The sequence below is a fragment of the Larimichthys crocea genome, chromosome IX, assembly GCF_000972845.2.
Source record: "Larimichthys crocea isolate SSNF chromosome IX, L_crocea_2.0, whole genome shotgun sequence".
NCBI lineage: Eukaryota > Metazoa > Chordata > Actinopteri > Sciaenidae > Larimichthys > Larimichthys crocea.
The window spans coordinates 3,039,263-3,059,428 of NC_040019.1; the positions used below are offsets into that span (position 1 = coordinate 3,039,263).

The following is a 20,166-nucleotide window of genomic DNA, read 5'->3' on the forward strand; positions in this document are numbered from 1 at the left end:
CTCCTCTGGGTTTGAGCATCCTCCCATCTCCTCCGACATACAGAACTCTTCTCCGCCACAAGCAGATCAGGGCATACGGCTTTCCCAGTGCGATGAGCCCACCGGGATGAGGGCGCTCGCGTCTTTGGAAAAAAATAATAATAGACGCTATAAAATATGAGCGCGAGTAAGAACGGTTGTGTGAATTTATAAATGCACCGCTAGAATTTTGTTTCTTGTCACGCATGGAGAGAAGCTCCGTACCTGCTCTGGGGTTTTGCAGTGGTGCGGAGCAGCAGGAACAGGACCAACGCAGGCCTGTGCTCCAAAAACACCTCCCGCTCGCACACGATACACCAAGTCCTCGAATGTTGGTCAGGTTCACCGTGCGGTTGTGCTGCTTCTAGCCTAAAAAAGGAGGACACATCACTCACAATCATTCAAGGACTTCTCTGACAAAATCTGTTGCCGTCAGAGGCATGTTGTTTTACAGTGGGCGGTGCAGGGTGCTGTGATCAGAGTAGGACTCTCCCACAGCCGACGTAGGGGCAGTCATTCTGCAGAGCAGAACACACTTCATCAGACGATCTGCACAAAAGCGTTACATCACAATATCTACGTCTATCGGGGGTGATCGGCTCGTTTATGTGTGAAACTCGAGTGAATCATCTGTCGCATGCTTATTTTGTGCTGCTGCATCTATGCTTCTCATTCACGCACACACGTCATTATTATTAAGCATTCAACCTGCTTTTTTAATTTTATCTCACGTCTGTAAATCGTGTCCCCCACGAAAAGTCGCACTTACCTGCAGAAGCCCACAGGTCGGGCCACCTGCTCCACAGACTGGCAAGTTCCCTGCAAGCAAGAAGAGGAATATTACACATGCAAACATTTATATTATATATGCAGCATCCTTAATGGATGTGCAGGCCACAGCAATGAACCTGCATTGGACATCTTTGACATTGTGGCAGTGTGCAATGAATGAAAACCCACCTTGGATTCTGCAGGAGGGTTCCTTTAGTGACCTCCCTCTATGGAGTCCAGGTGAGGACAAGTGTCTTGTTCGGCCATAGCTACTATCTCTGTGTCTTCAAGGGGACGTCTGCAATAACAACAATGATCATTTAGATGTTGTGGAGCTTAAAAAGCTGCCGAGAAATCAGCACAGGTCTAAAAAACACACATAATGCAGAGAGTAAAAAAAAAAAGGCCTTGTGTTTACACACGAAACGTCAGGGATCATCTCGGTGCAGCAGCGAGGTTTGTACCGCAGCAGCAGCTGCCACGGCGGGTTTTAATTCTCCATTCTCCGTGTCAACAAGGTTACTAATGTGCTACAGCGGAGCCGAGAGCCGAGAAGACGTGACACCCCCCCGGCGGCGGCCCACCATCACCCAACTCTCCACCCTCCCCCTCCTCATCCACGGCACGGCACGGCACTGACGTCCACGGCACGCCGCACGCACGACGCAGAGGAGGAGACGTCACCGTCCCCGACAAACAGCCTCTATATTTTTTGTTATTCTTATTGATTTATTTATGTTATTTTAATACGTTTAATTAATAATAATAATAATAAAAACGAGCTAATTAGCTTTTTTTTTATCGTATAACGGTTATATTCTTGTTTACGGACGTGACGTCATAGTGTACAACGGTTAAAGGGTCCGCGAACGCACCATGGAGGCGCTGCAGTTCAGTGATGGGGAGAGAGTTCAGAAGTAAATAATAGATATATATAATATAATTCTCTGTTATTATTATTATTACGTATGAGTATGTATAATTGCAGTGTTTTATGTTGGTGTTAAAGTCCTTGGGTAGTTTGAACTATAACACTGATACTCCTTTAGTGGTACACAGAGGAATCTTTGAAATATACATTTTTAGATTAAAAAAATAATTTAAAAACATTTACAAAACAGCTCTGTACTCCTCTCTCTGATCCTCTCTCTGCTCCTCTTCTGCTCCTGCCTCTCTCTGCTTGTGTTACTATGTATTACTGTGTATGCAGCATTTTATGTTGTTGTAAAGTTAGCATAGATAGATAGATAGATATGATAGACTAGATAGATAGATAGATAGATGCTTTAGATCATGAGAGACAGGACAGACAGACAGACAGGACAGACAGATAGCTAGATATGATAAAGATAGATCGGACAGATAGATAGATAGATAGATAGATAGATAGATAGATATCGATAGATACACACATACTTTTATTTAGCCAAGCTGGGAAATTACAGTTGCAGCAGCAGCATTGCACCAGTGACGATAGACAACATAAGAATTAAAAAATTATAAAGAACAAACAACTATACATAATAATAAATATTCAAAATAATCAATAGTAAATAAAATATTTGTAACAAAAGTCAAATCATTAATAATGAATTCATTTGGCAAAGTCTCTAGGTCCTGCTCCTCACATCTCTCTCTGCATCCTCTCCCTGCTCCTTTCTCGCATCTCTCCTTGCATCACTCCCTGCTCCTGCTTCCTCACTCCTCTCTCTGCTCCTCTCTTCACTCCTCTCTCGCTCCTTTTCTCACTCCTCTTCTCTGCTCCGCTCTTCAACTCCTCTCTAACACATTTTTCAAATGTGTAAAAAAAAAAATAATAATAAATAAATAAATTTGCTGCCTGTATTACTATCTGTGTGAGTTCAGAGGAGCAGAGAGAGGAGAGAGAAAAGGACCAGAGAAAGGGGCAGGGGGTGATGCAAGAAGAGGAGCAGAGAGAGGAGTGAGGAAAGGAGGAGCAGGGAGTGATGCAAGGAGAGATGCGAGGAAAGGAGCAGGGAGAGGAGTGAGGAAAGGAACAGAGAGAGGAGCAGAGAGAGATGTGAGGAGCAGGACCTAGAGACTTTGCCACACTGAATATAGTTCATCTTAATAGAATTCATTATTAATTGATTGACTTTTGTACAATATATTTTATTTACTATTGCTATTTTGATATTTTATTATGTATAGTTTGTTCTTTATATTTTTAATTCTTATGTTGTCTATCGTCACTGTGTGCAATGCTGCTGCTGAACTGTAATTTCCCAGCTTGGCATAAATAAAGTATATCTATCTATCTATCTATCTATCTATCTATCTATCTATCTATGTACTTCGACTTTACAACAACATAAAATGCTGCATACACAGTAATAGATATGTAACACATAGCAGAGAGAGGAGCAGAGAGAGGAGTGAAGAGAGGAGCAGAGAGAGGAGTGAAGAGAGGAGCAGAGAGAGGAGTGAAGAGAGGAGGAGCAGGGAGCGATGCAAGGAGAGATGTGAGGAAAGGAGCAGAGAGAGGAGCAGAGAGAGGAGTGAAGAGAGGAGCAGAGAGAGGAGTGAAGAGAGGAGCAGAGAGAGGAGTGAAGAGAGGAGCAGAGAGAGGATTGAGAGAGCGCAGAGAGCGAGAGTGATATAATATATATATATATATATATAATTCTATAATATATATATATTATAATAGAGAGAGAGGAGAGAGCGTGACGGGAGAGGGGGAGGAGAGGAGAGGGAGGAGGAGAGAGAGGAGGAGGGGAGGGAGAGAGTGAGAGGAGAGAGAGAGAGAGGGGGAGAGAGGGAGAGAGACGGGAGAGAGGGGAGGGAAGAGGAGGAGAGAGAGGAGGAGGGAGAGGAGGAGAGGGAGAGGAGAGGGAGTGGGGAGAGAGGGGAGGGGAGGGAGAGAGAGACGGAGGGGGAGGGTGGAGGGAGAGGAGAGAGGGATGGAGAGAGAGGAGGAGCGGGAGAGGGGGAGGGAGAGAGGAGAGGGAGAGAGAAGGAGGAGAGAGAGCAGGGAAGAGAGAGAGCGTGGGAGCGGGGGGGAGGCGCTGGAGGAGGAGGATAGCGCGAGGAGAGAGGAGAGAGAAAGGAGGAGGGAGAAGGGGGAGTGGAAAGAGCAGGCGAGGAGGAGTCTAGAGAAGAGGGGGTGAGGGGGCAAGGAGGGGAGCAGAGGAGATGGGGAGAGAGGAGCCGAGAGAGCGCGGCGAGGACCGAGAGAGGAGGAGGGAGATGACGGAGGGAGGAGAGAGCAGAGAGAGGGGGAGGAAGAGAGAGAGAGGGAGAGGAGGAGGGAGAGGCAGAGAGGAGGGGAGTGAAGAAGAGAGAGGCGAGAGAGAGGGAGAGGATTGAGAGAGAGAGGGAGGAGAGGGAGGGGAGATGGAAGGAGGAGAATGGAGGAGGAGAGGCGAGAGAGAGAGGAGCAGAGAGAGCGAGTACAGAGCTGTTTTGTTAAATGTTTTTAAATTATTTATTTAATCTAAAAATGTATATTTCAAAGATTCCTCTGTGTACCACTAAGGAGTATCAGTGTTATAGTTCAAACTACCCAAGGACTTTACAACAACATAAAACACTGCATTACAGTAATACATACGTAATAAAATAGTAATAACAGGGATATTATATATATATATATATTATTATTTACTTCTGAACTCTTCCTCCATCACTGAACTGCAGCGCCTCCATGGTGCGTTCGCGGACCCCTTTAACCGTTGTACACTATGACGTCACGTCCGTAAACAAGAATATTAACCGTTACTGATAAAAAAATAAAAAAAAGCTAATTAGCTCGTTAGCTCGTTTTTTTAAATTAAATTAAACGTATTAAACAGACATAATATCAATAAGATACATCAATAAGAATAACAAAAAATAGAGGTTTGTTTGTTGGGTTGACGGTTGACGTCTCCTCCTCTTGCGTCGTCGTGCCGTGCCGTGACGTCACGTGCCGTGCCGTGCCGTGCCGTGGATGAGGAGGAGGAGGGAGAGATGTTTGGGTGATGGTGGGCCGCCGCCGGGGGGGTGTCACGTCTTCTCGGCTCTCGGCTCCGCTGTAGCACATTAGTAACCGGATTGTTGACACGGAGAATGGAGAATTAAAACCCGCCGTGGCAGCTGCTGCTGTCGGTAAACAACTCGCTGCTGTCACCGAGATGATCCCTGAGCTTTGGTTGGTAAACACAAGGCCTTTTTTTTTTACTCTCTGCATTATGTGTGTTTTTTTAGACCTGTGCATGATTTCTCTGCAGCTAGCTTTGAAGCTCACAACATCTAAATGATCATTGTTGTTATTGCAGACGTCCCCCTTGAAGACACAGACTGAGTAGCTATGGCCGAACAAGACACTTGTCCTCACCTGGACTCCATAGGAGAGGTCACTAAGGAAGACCTCCTGCAGAAATCCAAGGTGGGTTTTCATTCATTGCACATGCCACAATGTCAAAGATGTCCAATGCAGGTCATTGGCTGTGGCCTGCACATCCATTAAGGATGCTGCATATATAATATAAATGTTTGCATGTGTAATATTTCCTCCTCTTGCTTGCAGGGAACTTGCCAGTCTTGTGGAGCAGGTGGCCCGAACCTGTGGGCCTGTCTGCAGGTAAGGTCGGACTTTTTCGTGGGGGATCAATTTCAGCTTTAGCTCACTAACCGTGAGATAAAATATAAAAAAAGCCAGGTGAATGCTTAATAATTAATGACGTGTGGCGTGAATGGAAGCATAGATGCAGCAGACTCACACAAACAAGCAGATGCACAATGATTTCACACTCTGGTTCACACATAAACCGAGCCGAATCACCCCCGATAGACGGGTAGATATTGTGATGTAACGTCTTTTGCAAGATCGTCTGATGAAGTGTGTCTGCTCTGCAGAATGACTGCCCCTACGTCGGCTGTGGAGAGTCCTACTCTGATCACAGCACCCTGCACGCACAGGTAAAAAAAATCCTCTGACGTGAAACAGATTTTGTCAGAGAAAGTCCGTTGAATGATTGTATGAGTATGTGTCTCCTTTTTTTAGGCTAAGAAGCACAACCTGACGGTGAACCTGACAACATTCAGGATCTGGTGTTACGTGTGCGAGCGGGAGGTGTTTTTGGAGCACAGGCCTGCGTTGGTCCCTGTTCCTGCTGCTCCGCACCACTGCAAACCCACAGAGCAGGTACGACGCTTCCTCTCCATGCGTGACAAGAAAAACAAATTCTAGCGGTGCTATTTTTAAATTCACACAACCTGTTTCTTACTCGCGCTCATATTTATAGCATCTATTAATTATTTTTCCAAAGGAAGCGGCTCCTCAGCCAGTGGGTCATCCACTGAAAGCCGTGCCGATTGCTGTGGCGGAGGAAGAAGGTTCGGAGTCGGAGGAGGATGAGCTCAAACCCAGAGGTACGCCAGCTCAAGCTTATCGAATCAGACTCATCTGTGGAGGTTAAGTTAATAATTGTTGGACTCTGTTGGAGTAATATTGGGTCATAGCTCTAATAATAGTTACTAGGCCTGTTTCTATTAATTCAGACTAACAATGACGGTTAACTCTTGGTGACGATGGCGTCCTCTCGTTCTAAAAATACGATATTAAATACGATACTAAATTGTTTAGCTTGTCCACTTTTGGCACTCGAATACAAACAACCGCACGTCTCTCGTCTCTTCTGTTATGTTTAGGCTTGACAGGGATGAAGAATATTGGAAACTCCTGCTACATGAACGCAGCTCTTCAAGCTCTGTCCAACTGGTGAGGTCACTTCCACTCATTACATTTGGTCCATTACTGGGGAATGTGTCTCTTTTTCTCTCTCTCTGTTTATTCATTAATTCATTAATCTCTTTCCTCACCAGCCCTCCTCTCACTCAGTTCTTCCTGGACTGCAGTGGACTGGTCCGGACCGATAAGAAGCCTGCTCTGTGTAAGAGCTACCAGAAACTCATCTCAGAACTCTGGCATAAAAAACGGTAACAAACACATCAATCTACTTGAGATGCAGCTTTACATTTGATATGAAATGTACTAATGAATCACTAACTAACTCTCACGGTGGCTACCCTCCCTCCCAGGCCCAGCTATGTCGTCCCTACCAGTCTGTCTCATGGCATCAAACTAGTAAACCCCATGTTTCGTGGTTACGCTCAGCAGGTAGGGGCAAGCACCCAGCAGGTAACTACACCTGGCAGCACTCAACAGCTTGACACTGTCTTGTGACCCCCCCCCCTCCCCTCAATGGATGGAAATGGATTTTATTCTTGATATTAACAGCTACATCTGTTATTAACAATCAAAGGTTTGACTCACGGTGTTTACTTGTATTTAAAGACATTTAAAGATCTAAACAAAGTCATAGATGCATTTTTATGGCTCTCTGGAGTGGAGAGGAATTGTAGGAGATGACAGATCCAGTCTTTTTTCCAGTGTTTGTGCGAAGCTTAATTGTCTCCTGGCTGTAACTTAGCGAACAAGTGGCAAAGATGTTCTCATGTAATTCTCTGCAAGAATGCAAATAAGCGTATTCCCCAAAATGTCTTAAGCTTTATAGAGGCTACATGATCCAGTATTATAGCTAAGATAGGCTGAATATCTCCTATCTCTCTCGACATATCTTCAAACTGCATGTAGAAACATTAAAAGTGCATCTGTGACTGAATTAATTACTTTAAGTGCACAAACAATTAAACAAGGTCAGGTTGTCTGATGATAAATTATGTGTAATCTAGTTTCAAAATGTTTTCATGTTTGATTGGAAGTGTTTTTGTTGATTGCTATGAAAAAGACTTGCCTGTCACCTCGTACCACTTATTACAAATATACAAAATGCTTTCTTTGTGGAAACACAGTTACTCAGACGTTTGTTACCCATTTACACGTATCCAACATCTCTGCAAAACTGTGTATATAGCCATAATGAAGCATCTTCCTTTTGACTGACTGTAATCTGCTTTTCTTGTTACAGGATACTCAGGAGTTCCTGCGCTGTCTGATGGACCAGTTACACGAAGAGCTGAAGGAGCCTCTGACAGAGTGCAGCATGAGCGGGGAGGGAAGTGACGGCGAGGAGATAAGAGACGGAGAACGCTCCCCGTCTGAGGATGAATTCCTATCCTGCGACTCCGGCTCCAGCAGTGACCGGGGTGAGGGAGGAGGAGCGGGTGACGGCGAGCTGCTCCTGCAGGATGAGTGTGACGGGGTCAGATCGCCGGCGGGAGGGATGGTGGGCGTCGGTACCGGCGGCGTGATCTCGGAGAAGGAGAGGCTCAAGGAGAGGAGGGTGTCTGGCTCGCCTCTCCGTGGAGGCTCCCAAGAGATGGACGAGGATGCTGATGTGGATACAGCAGCCGATGAGGGGGCTCCTGAGAGGGGAGAGGAAGAGGAGATAACACCAACCACAAACACTGAAGCCCAAACTCAAGAGAACAACCAGTTATCTGATACAGGGCAAGGGCAAGGGCAAACCCAGAGCAACCCCTCAGGTATAAATCCAGCAGGAGTATGAAAGTGGACTACATTCTGAGCATCATTTGGCACTCAACTGTCAATTTTGTGCATCCAACATACTGTTTTTTAATTTATTTTTTTAGAACCAGACAATGAAGCGTCAATGACCCAAGCCCAGTCCACTCCCTGCAGTCCCGTGCGAACTCTCCAGGAGCTGCATCCCAAACTGTCCTCCAGCCCTCCTCGCTCCAGCCCACTGCGCTCTGCAGGACCTGCATACTCCTTCAAAAAAGGTAAGTAAAGGCGTGGGCTTCAGTGAATAAGATTGAAGATGCTTCATCAGTTTTAAGGTCACATTGGAGTCAAACAATCAAGAAGTCAAGGCGCCAAATGTGAGATGCTTTTTGAATTTAATATGAATTTGATTAATTCAGTGAAGGTTTCCAACACATACAGCCGATGTCTTTCTCAATGTCTCAACTATGTGTTTGCTCCGAGTTTAAGTCCCTAGATTTGGTACATGATCTCTAAAAGTTTCTACGTGGTGCACAATGTTTTTCCTCGATTCAGGTGCTCTGTTAATCTTTGATTAAGTTTGACCTCTAATATGCTGTCACAACTCTTCCAGCTCAGCTGATGCTCAGTGCCAGGAAGAAGAAACAGTCTCACTATCGCAGTGTGATCTCCGACATCTTCGACGGCTCCATCCTCAGTCTGGTCCAGTGTTTAACCTGTGATAGGGTGAGATGTGCCGCACACGTTTAAACACTAGATGGAGCTGGATATTAAGTCAGAAACCACAATGTACTGCAAAAAAAGTTTGTATTAAGTGACATTTAGATAAATTTATAGTCTAAATAAAGCTGGCAAGAGTGTTTTATGTGATTGGAATAAATAAAAAAAGATCTTTGCATTTGTTTAAACATGTAAATTCATTTTAATCTGAAACAACACTCACTGATTTGTTGAGATAAGCATTCATTTCATAACTTTCTAAGGAAGCTTTACTTCCTTCTGATGTTACCATGCTGTGTAAACTAATCCTTTTGAATCTGTGACAGGTCTCTACTACCGTGGAAACCTTCCAAGACTTGTCCCTCCCTATTCCCGGTAAAGAGGACTTGGCAAAACTCCACTCCTCCATACATCAGAACCTTCCAGTTAAGACGGGCGTTTGTCCAGACACATATAGTTCGCAGGGCTGGATCTCCTACATCATGGACTCCATACGCCGGTCAGTGGACCATGTTAAACCCAAACACGTGGATTCACTCGAATCCAGCACGATAATATGTTAATATGGTAACAGGATGCAGCTTTCGTTTTGACTTGACTGTTCGGATGTGAGCTGGGAGTAGCTTACCGAGGAAGTCCGACAAGTGGAATCATGAGTTGTTTTTATAAAAAGTTATACTACTGAAAAATCAACCACAGCGATGCATCCAAGCATTCATTTTGAGTTTGGCTTCAGTGAGGTCGCTCCACAGTGGAGACCACACTAGAAGATGCAGGTGACGGCACGTAGGCATCGGAGGGCTTTGCCAAATCTTTTAAGGCAATTTATGTCACCTTGTTTTGCTTTCTGCACTTCTCCTGGAGTCAGTAAACCTCTTGATTGACTTGTGTTGTGAGGTGAATCAGCTATGCATGCTCTTTACTTCCTGCTAGTTGCAGGAAGTAAAGAGATGCCACAGCTGATTATCTTCCATCCATCTCTTTATACAGTCATAAAACGCCTTATTTCAATCTTTCCATCGCAGCTACAAGACCTGCACCACGAAACGATGACCCCGCCTGATCAGACTTTACTCAGACCAGGAATCCAGCAAAACAGAGGTTATTTTTCATGCCTCAAAGCTGATAAAGACTTTGTGTCTGGTTCGTGCAGTGTGAAGGCCTTGAGGAGGTCTGGGAGTCAGCCCAGGACTGATGCACTGGAGAGATTATGTAGACTGAAGAGATCTTTAAAATGCTTGATCCAGTGCTCCAAGACAACATTTCAGAGCTCTCCTCAGTCAACATAATCTCTCCAGTCCATCAGTCCTGTGCTGACTGAGGAGGGCTTCGAAATGCTTGATCAGGACAAGATTTGAGTGCTCAGCCACCAGATTACCCAACAGTAGTGATGTTGCATTTTTAAGGGCTGTAACTGTGCAGTTAAATGTGTAGTTATCGTCAGCAAAGCTGTGGGTTTCCTGAGATTTTCTGACCCCTCTCATTTTCTGGTTTCTACTGATCAAAAGGGGCTGCTTCCTGGACATAAAAACCACTTCCTTTGCATTTCCACATACCTAAACTGTGTTTATCATATTAGATATTTAGGTCAACCACAGGCCAACCGGAGCAGCCCAGCAGCAAGTTGATCTGAAAACAGTGTTGTCGGCGTCGTCGGGTGCATTCTCCAACTGAACAATGATCATCAGGCCCATCCCGGTGCTTCTGTGTAACACAGTAACACACATATCGTCTCAGCATAATAATTTAAAGAAAGGGGAACATAATTCCTGCCTTGTTCAAGGGGTAAGAGAACTCTCTTATTTGAGGAGCAAGCATTTCAGGACACTGTGAGATCAGGTGTATGTAGGTCAGAGGCTGCCCTTCAAACTTACTGCCATTAAACATCGCTGACATCGCCACGGGCAGCAGTGCTTTTGGGTCATTTACTCATTAAAAGTTGCTGATCCTCATGAAGGTCATTGTCAGCACACAGACTGAAGAGCACGTCTTTGTGTCATGACTCTGAACAGGTTCGTAGTCTCGTGTATCCCCACTTGGTTTTGGGGGCCCATGGTAACCCTAGAGGACTGCCTCGCTGCCTTCTTTGCTGCAGATGAACTCAAAGGTACAACGATATTATTACACAATGCACTATTGTACTGTAACACTGTAGATGAGAGAGTTTTCACACAATTTACATTCATTCTTTTCCCAGGGGACAACATGTACAGCTGTGAGAGATGTAAAAAGTGAGTAAATCGAGGCGGATAAATTGCTTAAAAAGATATTTTTTCATTGATTTATTCACACAGCGTTTTGTTTTCTACAGGTTGAGAAATGGCGTCAAATATTGCAAAGTACTTCGACTTCCAGAGGTACATTTTTTTCTTTTAATCTGATCTTTCTTGCTGCAGATAACAAGTTTTGCGTTTGGCTGCATGAGGTGTTTTTTTGTTTTTTTAACAAACTCTCAACTCACGCAGATTCTGTGCATCCACCTGAAACGCTTCCGGCACGAGGTCATGTACTCGTTCAAGATTAGCAGCCACGTATCCTTCCCATTGGAGGGACTTGACATGCGACCTTTCCTGGCTAAAGAGAGCCCATCACAAGTCACCACCTATGATCTGCTGTCAGTCATCTGTCACCATGGCACTGCAGGAAGTATGATAAACCCTACAGATAAGTGCTGTAATGTGTGAAATGTTATTTCCGGACAGAATGTGCAAACTTATGTTTCGTCGACTCTAATCATCTTATTTTGATCATTTTTTACATTTTCTATGGTCCTGCAGGTGGACACTACATAGCTTACTGTCAGAATGTGATCAACGGCCAGTGGTACGAGTTTGATGACCAGTACGTCACAGAAGTCCATGAGACGGTTGTACAGAACGCAGAGGCCTATGTTTTGTTCTATAGGTAAGCATTTGGAAACCTGAATCAACGCCGATTTACTCGAAATAATGTTACCGACTGTATTTTTCTTGGGACTCCTGCAGGAAAAGTAGCGAGGAGTCGGTGAGAGAGAGGCAGAAAGTGGTGGCTCTCGCCAATATGAAGGAGCCCAGTCTGCTGCAGTTTTACATCTCCAGAGAATGGCTGAATAAGTTCAACACCTTCGCCGAACCAGGCCCCATCAGCAACCACACGTTTCTTTGTCAACATGGAGGCACGTGACAGGAAAATTCCTGCCTTATCACACGTCTACATACTTTAACAGATGTAAACACAACACACTAGTCAAGAAGAATACATCTTTGGCCTGGCTTTGGGTTCAAAGTGTAGCTGTTACTCACTATATTACATGATTAATCAAGCAGCAGCAAAGATAATATTACTTGTTACGTTCAGTTCTTTGCTTAAAAAGTGCCTTTAAATACCTCCACACACACACACATCACATATTCTGTATTAAATTCAGTGCCTTGCAAAAGTATTCACCCCCCTTGGCATTTTTTGTGTTTTGTTGCCTCACAACCTGGAATTAACATGGATTATTTGAGGATTTGCATCAATTAATTTACAGAACATGCCTACAACTTTGAAGATTATTATTGTGAAGCAAACAACAAATAGGACAGAATAACAGAAAAAGTCAATGTGCGTAACTATTCACCCCCCTAAAGTCAATACTTTGTAGAGCCACCTTTTCCAGGAATCACAGCTCCAAGTCGCTTTGGATAAGTCTCTATGAGCTTGCCACATCTTACACCACTGGGATTTTTGCCCATTCCTCCTTGCGAAACTGCTCCAGCTCCTTCAAGTTGGATGGTTTGCTCTTGTGAACAGCAACCTTTAAGTCTCACCACAGATTTTTTTTCTATTGGATTGAGGTCTGGGCTTTGACCTTCCAAAATACATTTTGGGAGTCTCCCACATGCCTTTTCGCAAACTCAAAAACGTGCCAATTTGTTTTTTTGCTAAAAGTAATGTCTTTCTTCTGGCCACTCTGCCATAAAAGCTCAACTCCATGGAGTGTACGGCTTATTGTTGTCTCTGTTGTGGAGCTCTGCAGCTCCTCCAGGGTTACCGTAGATCTCTCTGCTGCCTCTCTGATTAATGCCATCCATGCCCGGTGAGTGAGTTTTGGTGGGCGGCTGTCTCTTGGCAGGTTTACTGTTGTGCCATGTTCTTTCCATTTGGTTATGGCTAAGATTTGATGGTGCTCCTGGGGATCATCAAAGATTTGGATATTTTTTGAAAACCTAACCCTGACTTGTACTTGTTTGGAGAGTTCCTTGGTTTTCATGGCAGTGTTTGGTTAGTGGTGCCTCTTGCTTAGGTGTTGCAACCTCTGGGGGCTTTCAAAAAAGGTGTGTATATGTACTGACAGATCATGTGACGCTTAGATTGCACACATCATTTTACTAATTATGTGACTTCTGAAGGTTGGTTGCGCCAGAGCTTTTTATGGGCTTCATAACAAATAACAAATACATATGTACATGCCAATTTTCAGTTTTTATATTTCTAAAAAAATAGTTTTATGTATATATTTTTCTTATTTCACTTCACCAACTTAGACTATTGTGTTCTGATCCATCACCTACATTCAGATTACAAAAACATTGAACTACAGGCTGTAATGTAACAAAATAGGTAAAAAGCCGAGGGGGGTGAATACTTTTGCAAGGCGCTGTATGTAGAAACAGAAAACAAGACTTGTTTATACAGGCTGCCTGACATAGACAGGACTAACCAGAAGCCTTTGCTTCAACCTGACATCGATGAGGTTAGATGATGAGTTGATAGATTTATTATAAAACTAATTAAAGAACAGCCCCAGACATGAGCTTCAGACCAATGTTTTTGATCACAGTGGTAAGAGAACTAAGTCTTTTCCATATAAAAGTGTCCATACTGGACACTCACTCCGCTCTAGTATTCAGTACCATTAAAATGTGGTTTTGGCACCAGTGTTGCAGTACCCGAGACTAATTTCTGAAGCTCTCAGCCTTGTCTTGGAATCAGCTGCATTTTTAGTTGGCCTTATCTCAGTCTTGGACAAAGACGACTCTGGATTTAGTCTATTACAGCAGTATGTAACTTCTGCAATGCAGCACTTACTGAGACGGCTTGGACAACGCCTCACACAAAGACATTTAGAAAGCACCTAAGTCAGCTGGATGCTGTCTGGTCTTGACTTTGTCTCAAGCCTTCAAAGTCCTGGTCCTGATTCTCTTGTCGCTTATATTAACTTGTGGGATTCCCCAAGGATCGATTTTAGGACCACTACTTTTTTTTTTTGCATCTATGCATCTCTATAGATATATAGATATGCTGATGACACACAATTATATGTAGCCATGTCTCCTGATGATTCAGGATCAATGATGCTCTTCTTAAATGTATTTTAGACATTAATGCTCACAAAACCTTTTGACCGTTCTGTTTTTATCAGCTTCTTAGGAGTACATTTATGTTATGGAAGTGAAATAATCACGCGAGTATCCGTTTAAGAGCAAATACACACTGGAAATAACCTAATTTTTCCTCATGTATTTCATTTCAGGCTTTTTAAAACAAACCAACACATTCAACTTACAGTTCACACATATTATTCAGCAGATTTACATCTGGTAAATGATGGAGGACAGTGCTTTTAAACTGAATTTCAGCTCTTAAACTGAATAATTCTTGTCCCCACCCTATTAACAAAGAGTATTTCACATCAGGATGTACTCTCTGGATGTTTCTTTTTGATTCGTAGGAGAGCTACGAGCTGTTTTTTAGTTCTCTTTTAGAAAAAAACTTTATTGCTTTAATGTTTTATAGACCGTGTCAGCAGGAATCAGGGTGGGGAAGGTCATAGACTCCTCCTGTAACTCTAACATATTTTATCTCTGTACAGGGATCCCTCCTAATAAATACCACTATATTGATGACCTGGTCGTGATTGTTCCCCAGAATGTATGGGAGTACCTTTACAACAGGTAAACATGCATCACACTCTTATTTTAGTTCCCTTTTGAGTCCAGTACAGCCTCATCTGTTCAGTACTGTTTGTACTACGAGTAATACTGGCTTCCAACTGGTACAAGTTTTTCATTTGGCTTTATTTATATAAAACAAAGAGACATGGAAGATTAGGATGGTACACGATAAAGGTACCAGGACCCCAAACCAAGAAGTCCATTTATTCACCCTTAAATCCACCAGGACACAAATGATCCAGTGTTCAAGCACTCCCATTTTTATCACCCTTTGAATTACAAGTTGAGTAATGTGGGGATTGTTTTGTTGGTTTAGATATAGTGGAGCGTTTAGCATCCAAAGAGCCAGATATTTCCCTCAGGACTTGTTGTAGACCAGAAACAGGACTGTGAATGAATGCTAATGTCACTTCATGTCTGCTGGATGTGTAAATAGACGATTTAGTAACACGCTCACCACAAATTGGCAAAAACAAAAATCAGTTAATGCAATTTTTTTCCAAAATGTTGTGAATGATACTAAAGATTAGGAGCATAGCCATGTCAAAAAGTATTTAATTAATGTGATAATTGTTTAATCACAGCTGAGGACAGTGTGTTTCAATGATAGGTTTTGAGGTCCTTGAGCACTCCCTGCAAACTAAACATCTGTAGCTCTGCAATAATCTAATAAAACAAGAATGTATCTGAAATTAGTGCCTTTGAAATAAGTGCCTTTGTGTTACATTTTTTCCCCTGTCCTCAGTTTTGGAGGAGGCCCAGCAGTGAACCATCTTTACATGTGCGCCATCTGCCAGGTAGAAATCGAAGCTCTGGCTAAACGAAGAAAAATGGAAATAGACACATTCATCAAGGTAAAAGCCCGAATTCTTCAAAGGTTTTACCTGTATGTAATTATACCTTTCCGCTTTGTGGTTGGATGTTGAATGAGCGCTTCTCTCTTGTCTGTAGCTGAACAAAGAGTTTCAGGCGGAGGAGGCTCCGACTGTGATCCTGTGCATCAGCATGCAGTGGTTCAGAGAGTGGGAGAGCTTTGTGAAGGGCAAAGACAACGGTATGACCCCGCAGCTAGACAAATACAGCAGTGCATTCATGTCATTCTTGTGTCTTCACGTAATTTGTTCTCTCAGAGCCACCTGGTCCCATCGACAACAGTAAAATTGGCGTCATGAAAGGAGGACACATACAGCTTAAGCAAGGTAAACTGGTTTAAAAAGGATTTAAAATGTGGAATTAGGTAAAACAGATGTTTCTAAATGTTTTTTTTTATGTGTTTCTCCCTTCAAGGCGCAGACTATGGTCAGATCTCAGAGGAAACATGGCAGTACTTGTTGGGTATTTACGCCGGGGGCCCTGAGATCGCAGTGAGACAGACGGTCGCCCCGGCTGACCCCGACAGCCTTCATGGAGAGAGGAAGATCGAGGCAGAGACCAGAGCACTTTGAGATAAAAAGAGGTTGGAATGTTTACTTTTTGGGAAATGCTGTAAAACCGCCATAATCTGTCATCAGAAGCTACATTCCCCCTCGCCGTGTACACATAGCTGCATACAAGTTGGTTAATGTGTAGCAATTTATCGTTGTAATCATGGATCTTGTAGCCTGGCCTTCGAACCGGTCTTCCAAATCTACTTGGCTTACGTCAGCCGCATGAGTTCATAAATTCCTTCTAGACAGCGAGGATTACGATATATCCACTCAAGGGGCCAAGAATAATGTCGGCACCACATCCAGCCAATGAACAGCTGCAAATTCAATCTGTGCCTGTTCTCAACTTTGTTTTTCCAACTTTTCGTTATCTCCAGGTCTTCTGATTTCCCCTTTCCAACTCCTGCCCTCACAGGAAGCTGAGGAATTTGCACCCTGGTGAAGAAGCCTCGCGTGAGCACTTTGTAAATGTAGCAACGCATTATTCTGAAGCCGCGTCGCTTCGAGGGGTGAAGCGGTACTTAAATATCACGTAGTTTTATTTATTGGATAACTCTGATCCTCGATGTTAAAGTGTAAAAAAAAAAAAAAAAAGACGTCATGTCACATCTCTTCAGCTGTTTTTTGGTAGCTATGGTGTTTCAGTGGCTGCTGTAGTGACTAGGTGTCATGTACTGCTCAGCTGATGTGATGAACCAGTTCGCCGAGGAGGAAAACTGAACTACAGTGCGATGTTTGGTTTTGAGGACTATTTTTTCAGCAAACCAGGAGACATTAAGAAGCTTTATGTTGTTTGCCTGTTTACCACTAGACACATAGCAACAAGTTCAGACATCAATCTCACTCTTTGCACCTCCAACCTTAAACACACAGTATAACTGAGCCCTCAGGAATGGAAGTCTTTCGCTCGTTCAAGCTGGTGAAATGAAGGTTAGCTTTAAAAAAGCGTGCATGTGTTTTCAAAAAGACCACATTTTCATTTGTGTTTGAAAAGCTTCAAGATGCATGTAACCACAACGTCTTTACTCGGACCTGTAAGGACAATTCGCTGACGGGACGAGGTGTTTGCCTAAACACACAATAACTCCTTAAGGTGCTCAAAATGACGGAAATATTGAGTCACCCCTGTTCACCACTATCCATAAACAGACATTCATGCGTATAAATATATGGCTATAATTTCAAACAGAGTAGATTGCGTCGTACGCGGCAGGAGGTTTACGTATCGTACGTAGGGGGTTACGAGCGAATCTTGTGCAGCAGAATATCTTAACTGCCTTTTCTGATAACAGCCGACGTAGTGAGTTTGTAATTCTTCTGAAACATCACCGTGAATTACCTCGCATCAGTTTATTCCAAAACGATTAACAACGCAGTACCTGCATATACCAAAAGAGGGCAGTATTAAGTGAATCGCAGGACAGAAAGTATCTCGCAAAATCACGAAAATAATTAGCACAACATGCACAAATCCAGACCTGTTACAACATTAAGGTAATTTATGGTTACTGTTTTGATTGATCAGGTATATTTTCTTATTATAATTGTGCATGTTTCGTCATCAGGTCATCGGAAACATGAAGATGTATCCTGTGCTCGGGATTTTCAAAATTATATTTGCGCATCTGCAAAAAGAAATTGTGCATTTTATGTTGAAGATGCCTTTTAAAATTTCTCTGTAAATATAAAACATCCGTCTTCACTCCATTTAGACACTGTGGTTTATTTTCTGATGTAAGATCTGAACACCTCCGTCTAAACAGGAACCGATCTGTCAGAACAATCACATAACCGCAGCGTTTTGAGGAAACTAGATTCAGATCAGCTTATTCTGTTTTTTGTTTTTTTTTAATATCTTTTGATCGCTGATAAGAGCATGCTGTGCAAACTGAGTAAACAACCTCTGACTCCTGTTTGAATAAGCCAACGTGTCGAGTTACTTTACAGCGTTTTTTGTTTTTTTTCTGATCGTTGTTTTAATCCAAAGTATCAAAAGTAACATTATATACAGTTTTTTTTTTCTAAATTCATTTTTTTTATTTTAATATCTAATCTAAGCTCAGCTCAGTAGACCTAAAGTCCTCATTTCATGTCCTCCTCCGTTTCATTGTAGATAAATCACACGCTTGCCTTTTTTTAACTGTACAGAGCTGCATTGGCAACGTTTACCACAAAGCTCGGCTTTAACTGCTTATAATGTTGAGTGTAATTTTTAATATAAAACTCTAACTTATTGATTACTATTCATTTTCAAAGCCTAAACTAGAAGGAAATAAAAGATTTATAGTTGCATTTACTGTTTGATGGTAAAACCCCTTGAGCTATATTACACAAAGCTCCGATGCACGACTCACAAATTGTTCTTAAATCTTTTGGTTTATCAATAATCATGTAGAATCCACTCTGATAAATACAACTCCGCAGCTATTACCAGTCTAAATGGCCACAGGTTGTGATAGTAAACACAAACAGTAAAGTCTCAACAACAACGTCTCAAAGCCAAATCTGAGAGTTACGCAAAACGCAACGCAAAACTTGAATTAACACTGATTTTAATATTTAATGGCCGTGCAGTATTCACACAGGGATACAGTAGCTCTGTAATATAAACTGAAATGTGAAAAATATTATGATGTAATAATCTGTGTTCTGCAATATGGATTACAGTGCCTTCACGCCAATACACAACCGCAACGCACCCGCACAGGTGTCTTTATATATTTTGCCTGATAACAAAACTATATACTATATACAGACAGTGGTATAGTGACAGCACGGTAACTGAAAACACCCGTGTGTGTGTGTGCAGGCACTTCGGTGAAACTTCCCATCCAACTTGAATGGACTATTTAGCTGCGTACCACTAATCCAGCTGTATTACACTGGAAGATCAATCAGAAAAGGTGAAACTGATCCCAGAAGGGTACAAACATTAATTCAAATATGCGATAAAGCCACTTTTCAACGAGCTGACAAGTAAAAAGCTCATCCTCGAGTTGCATTTGTTCGTTGCTGGAGTCACTCTTAGCCAACATTCTGCATCTTGAGATCTGATAATTGCAATTAGTCCAGTAATAATTTATTAATCACAAGCTGAGCAGATATTCAGAAGCGTAATTATCGGAAGTTCTGTCTCCAACCAATAGACCGCAATACCCAAGATGTTTTAATGGACCTTTTTTCACAGCAGATACTTTGACCTGTCATAGTAGGAAAATCACAAGTGTAACTAATACCAACTTTACAACCAGACTTTCAGCTTTTAGTGTCTGGTTTTTAAAAGTTAAGCCTACTATAACTGTTTTTTTTATTTTGGCCATTTACATTAGATTAGATTATACTTTTTATTTATCCCACAAAGGGTAAATTCACTTGTTACAGCAGCAGAAAAGTGTAATATACACTACAGAAGTAGAATCAAATAAAAGGGCAAGAACCCACAGAAATTAAACAGGCAGAAATATCTGTAATCTGTAAACACGAAAAACAATCAACCTTCAAACAGACAAGTACTGAGGATGGAAATGGCATGATATATAATATATACAAACACCCAAAACAAGGTGTAAACACAACACTGACATATCATCACTTTTTATAGGTTAATATGATGAACTTGTCAGCACATCCAGAAGTTATGGATCAACATTATATTTTAGTTGGAGTCCAATATTCTCTCTCCTTTTACCTCCGTTTTTGGTCTCTACCAACTCTTAAAGGAAAATAGACTCTCAAGCTTCTGGATAATTGTGGGCTGGACGGCTAAACGATGAGAAACAACTCACTATAAAGATCTGTAAAGCCAAAGCAGCTGCAGATTCAGATGTAAATTCTCATCTGTCGTTATCTCAGTGAACCCCTTTTATTGTTTGTTCCGATC

At 42.5% G+C, this 20,166-nt stretch overlaps 1 protein-coding gene across 3 annotated transcripts; it reads left to right on the forward strand.

Annotated features, from left to right (window-relative positions):
• Positions 1–4,654: 4,654 nt before the first annotated feature.
• usp20 (ubiquitin specific peptidase 20) lies at positions 4,655–19,605 on the forward strand. 3 transcript variants are annotated; one of them, XM_019269134.2, is made up of 25 exons: positions 4,655–4,946; positions 5,070–5,179; positions 5,321–5,374; positions 5,650–5,712; positions 5,798–5,938; positions 6,063–6,165; positions 6,445–6,514; positions 6,619–6,732; positions 6,835–6,934; positions 7,725–8,241; positions 8,350–8,499; positions 8,835–8,947; positions 9,268–9,440; positions 10,954–11,048; positions 11,139–11,172; positions 11,253–11,298; positions 11,407–11,587; positions 11,719–11,845; positions 11,926–12,095; positions 14,778–14,859; positions 15,605–15,713; positions 15,811–15,913; positions 15,990–16,058; positions 16,147–16,315; positions 16,664–19,605. In XM_019269134.2, exons 2-24 carry the CDS (start codon positions 5,102–5,104, stop codon positions 16,302–16,304), a joined length of 2,850 nt encoding a protein of 949 aa, XP_019124679.2. In that variant the 5' UTR covers positions 4,655–4,946; positions 5,070–5,101; the 3' UTR covers positions 16,305–16,315; positions 16,664–19,605. The 3 variants fall into 3 exon arrangements, with proteins under 3 accessions (XP_019124679.2, XP_019124681.2, XP_019124680.2); XM_019269136.2 differs by having other exon boundaries at positions 6,835–6,913; XM_019269135.2 differs by having other exon boundaries at positions 4,655–4,942.
• Positions 19,606–20,166: the final 561 nt, after the last annotated feature.

Coding starts and splice junctions, on each gene's coding strand:
- usp20 (XM_019269134.2), top strand. CDS start 5,102: ATGGCCGAACAAGACACTTGTCCTCACCTGGACTCCATAGGAGAGGTC. Junction 11,299..11,406: donor AAGTACTTCGACTTCCAGAG/GTACATTTTTTT, acceptor CAACTCACGCAG/ATTCTGTGCATCCACCTGAA. Junction 11,588..11,718: donor TCACCATGGCACTGCAGGAA/GTATGATAAACC, acceptor ATGGTCCTGCAG/GTGGACACTACATAGCTTAC.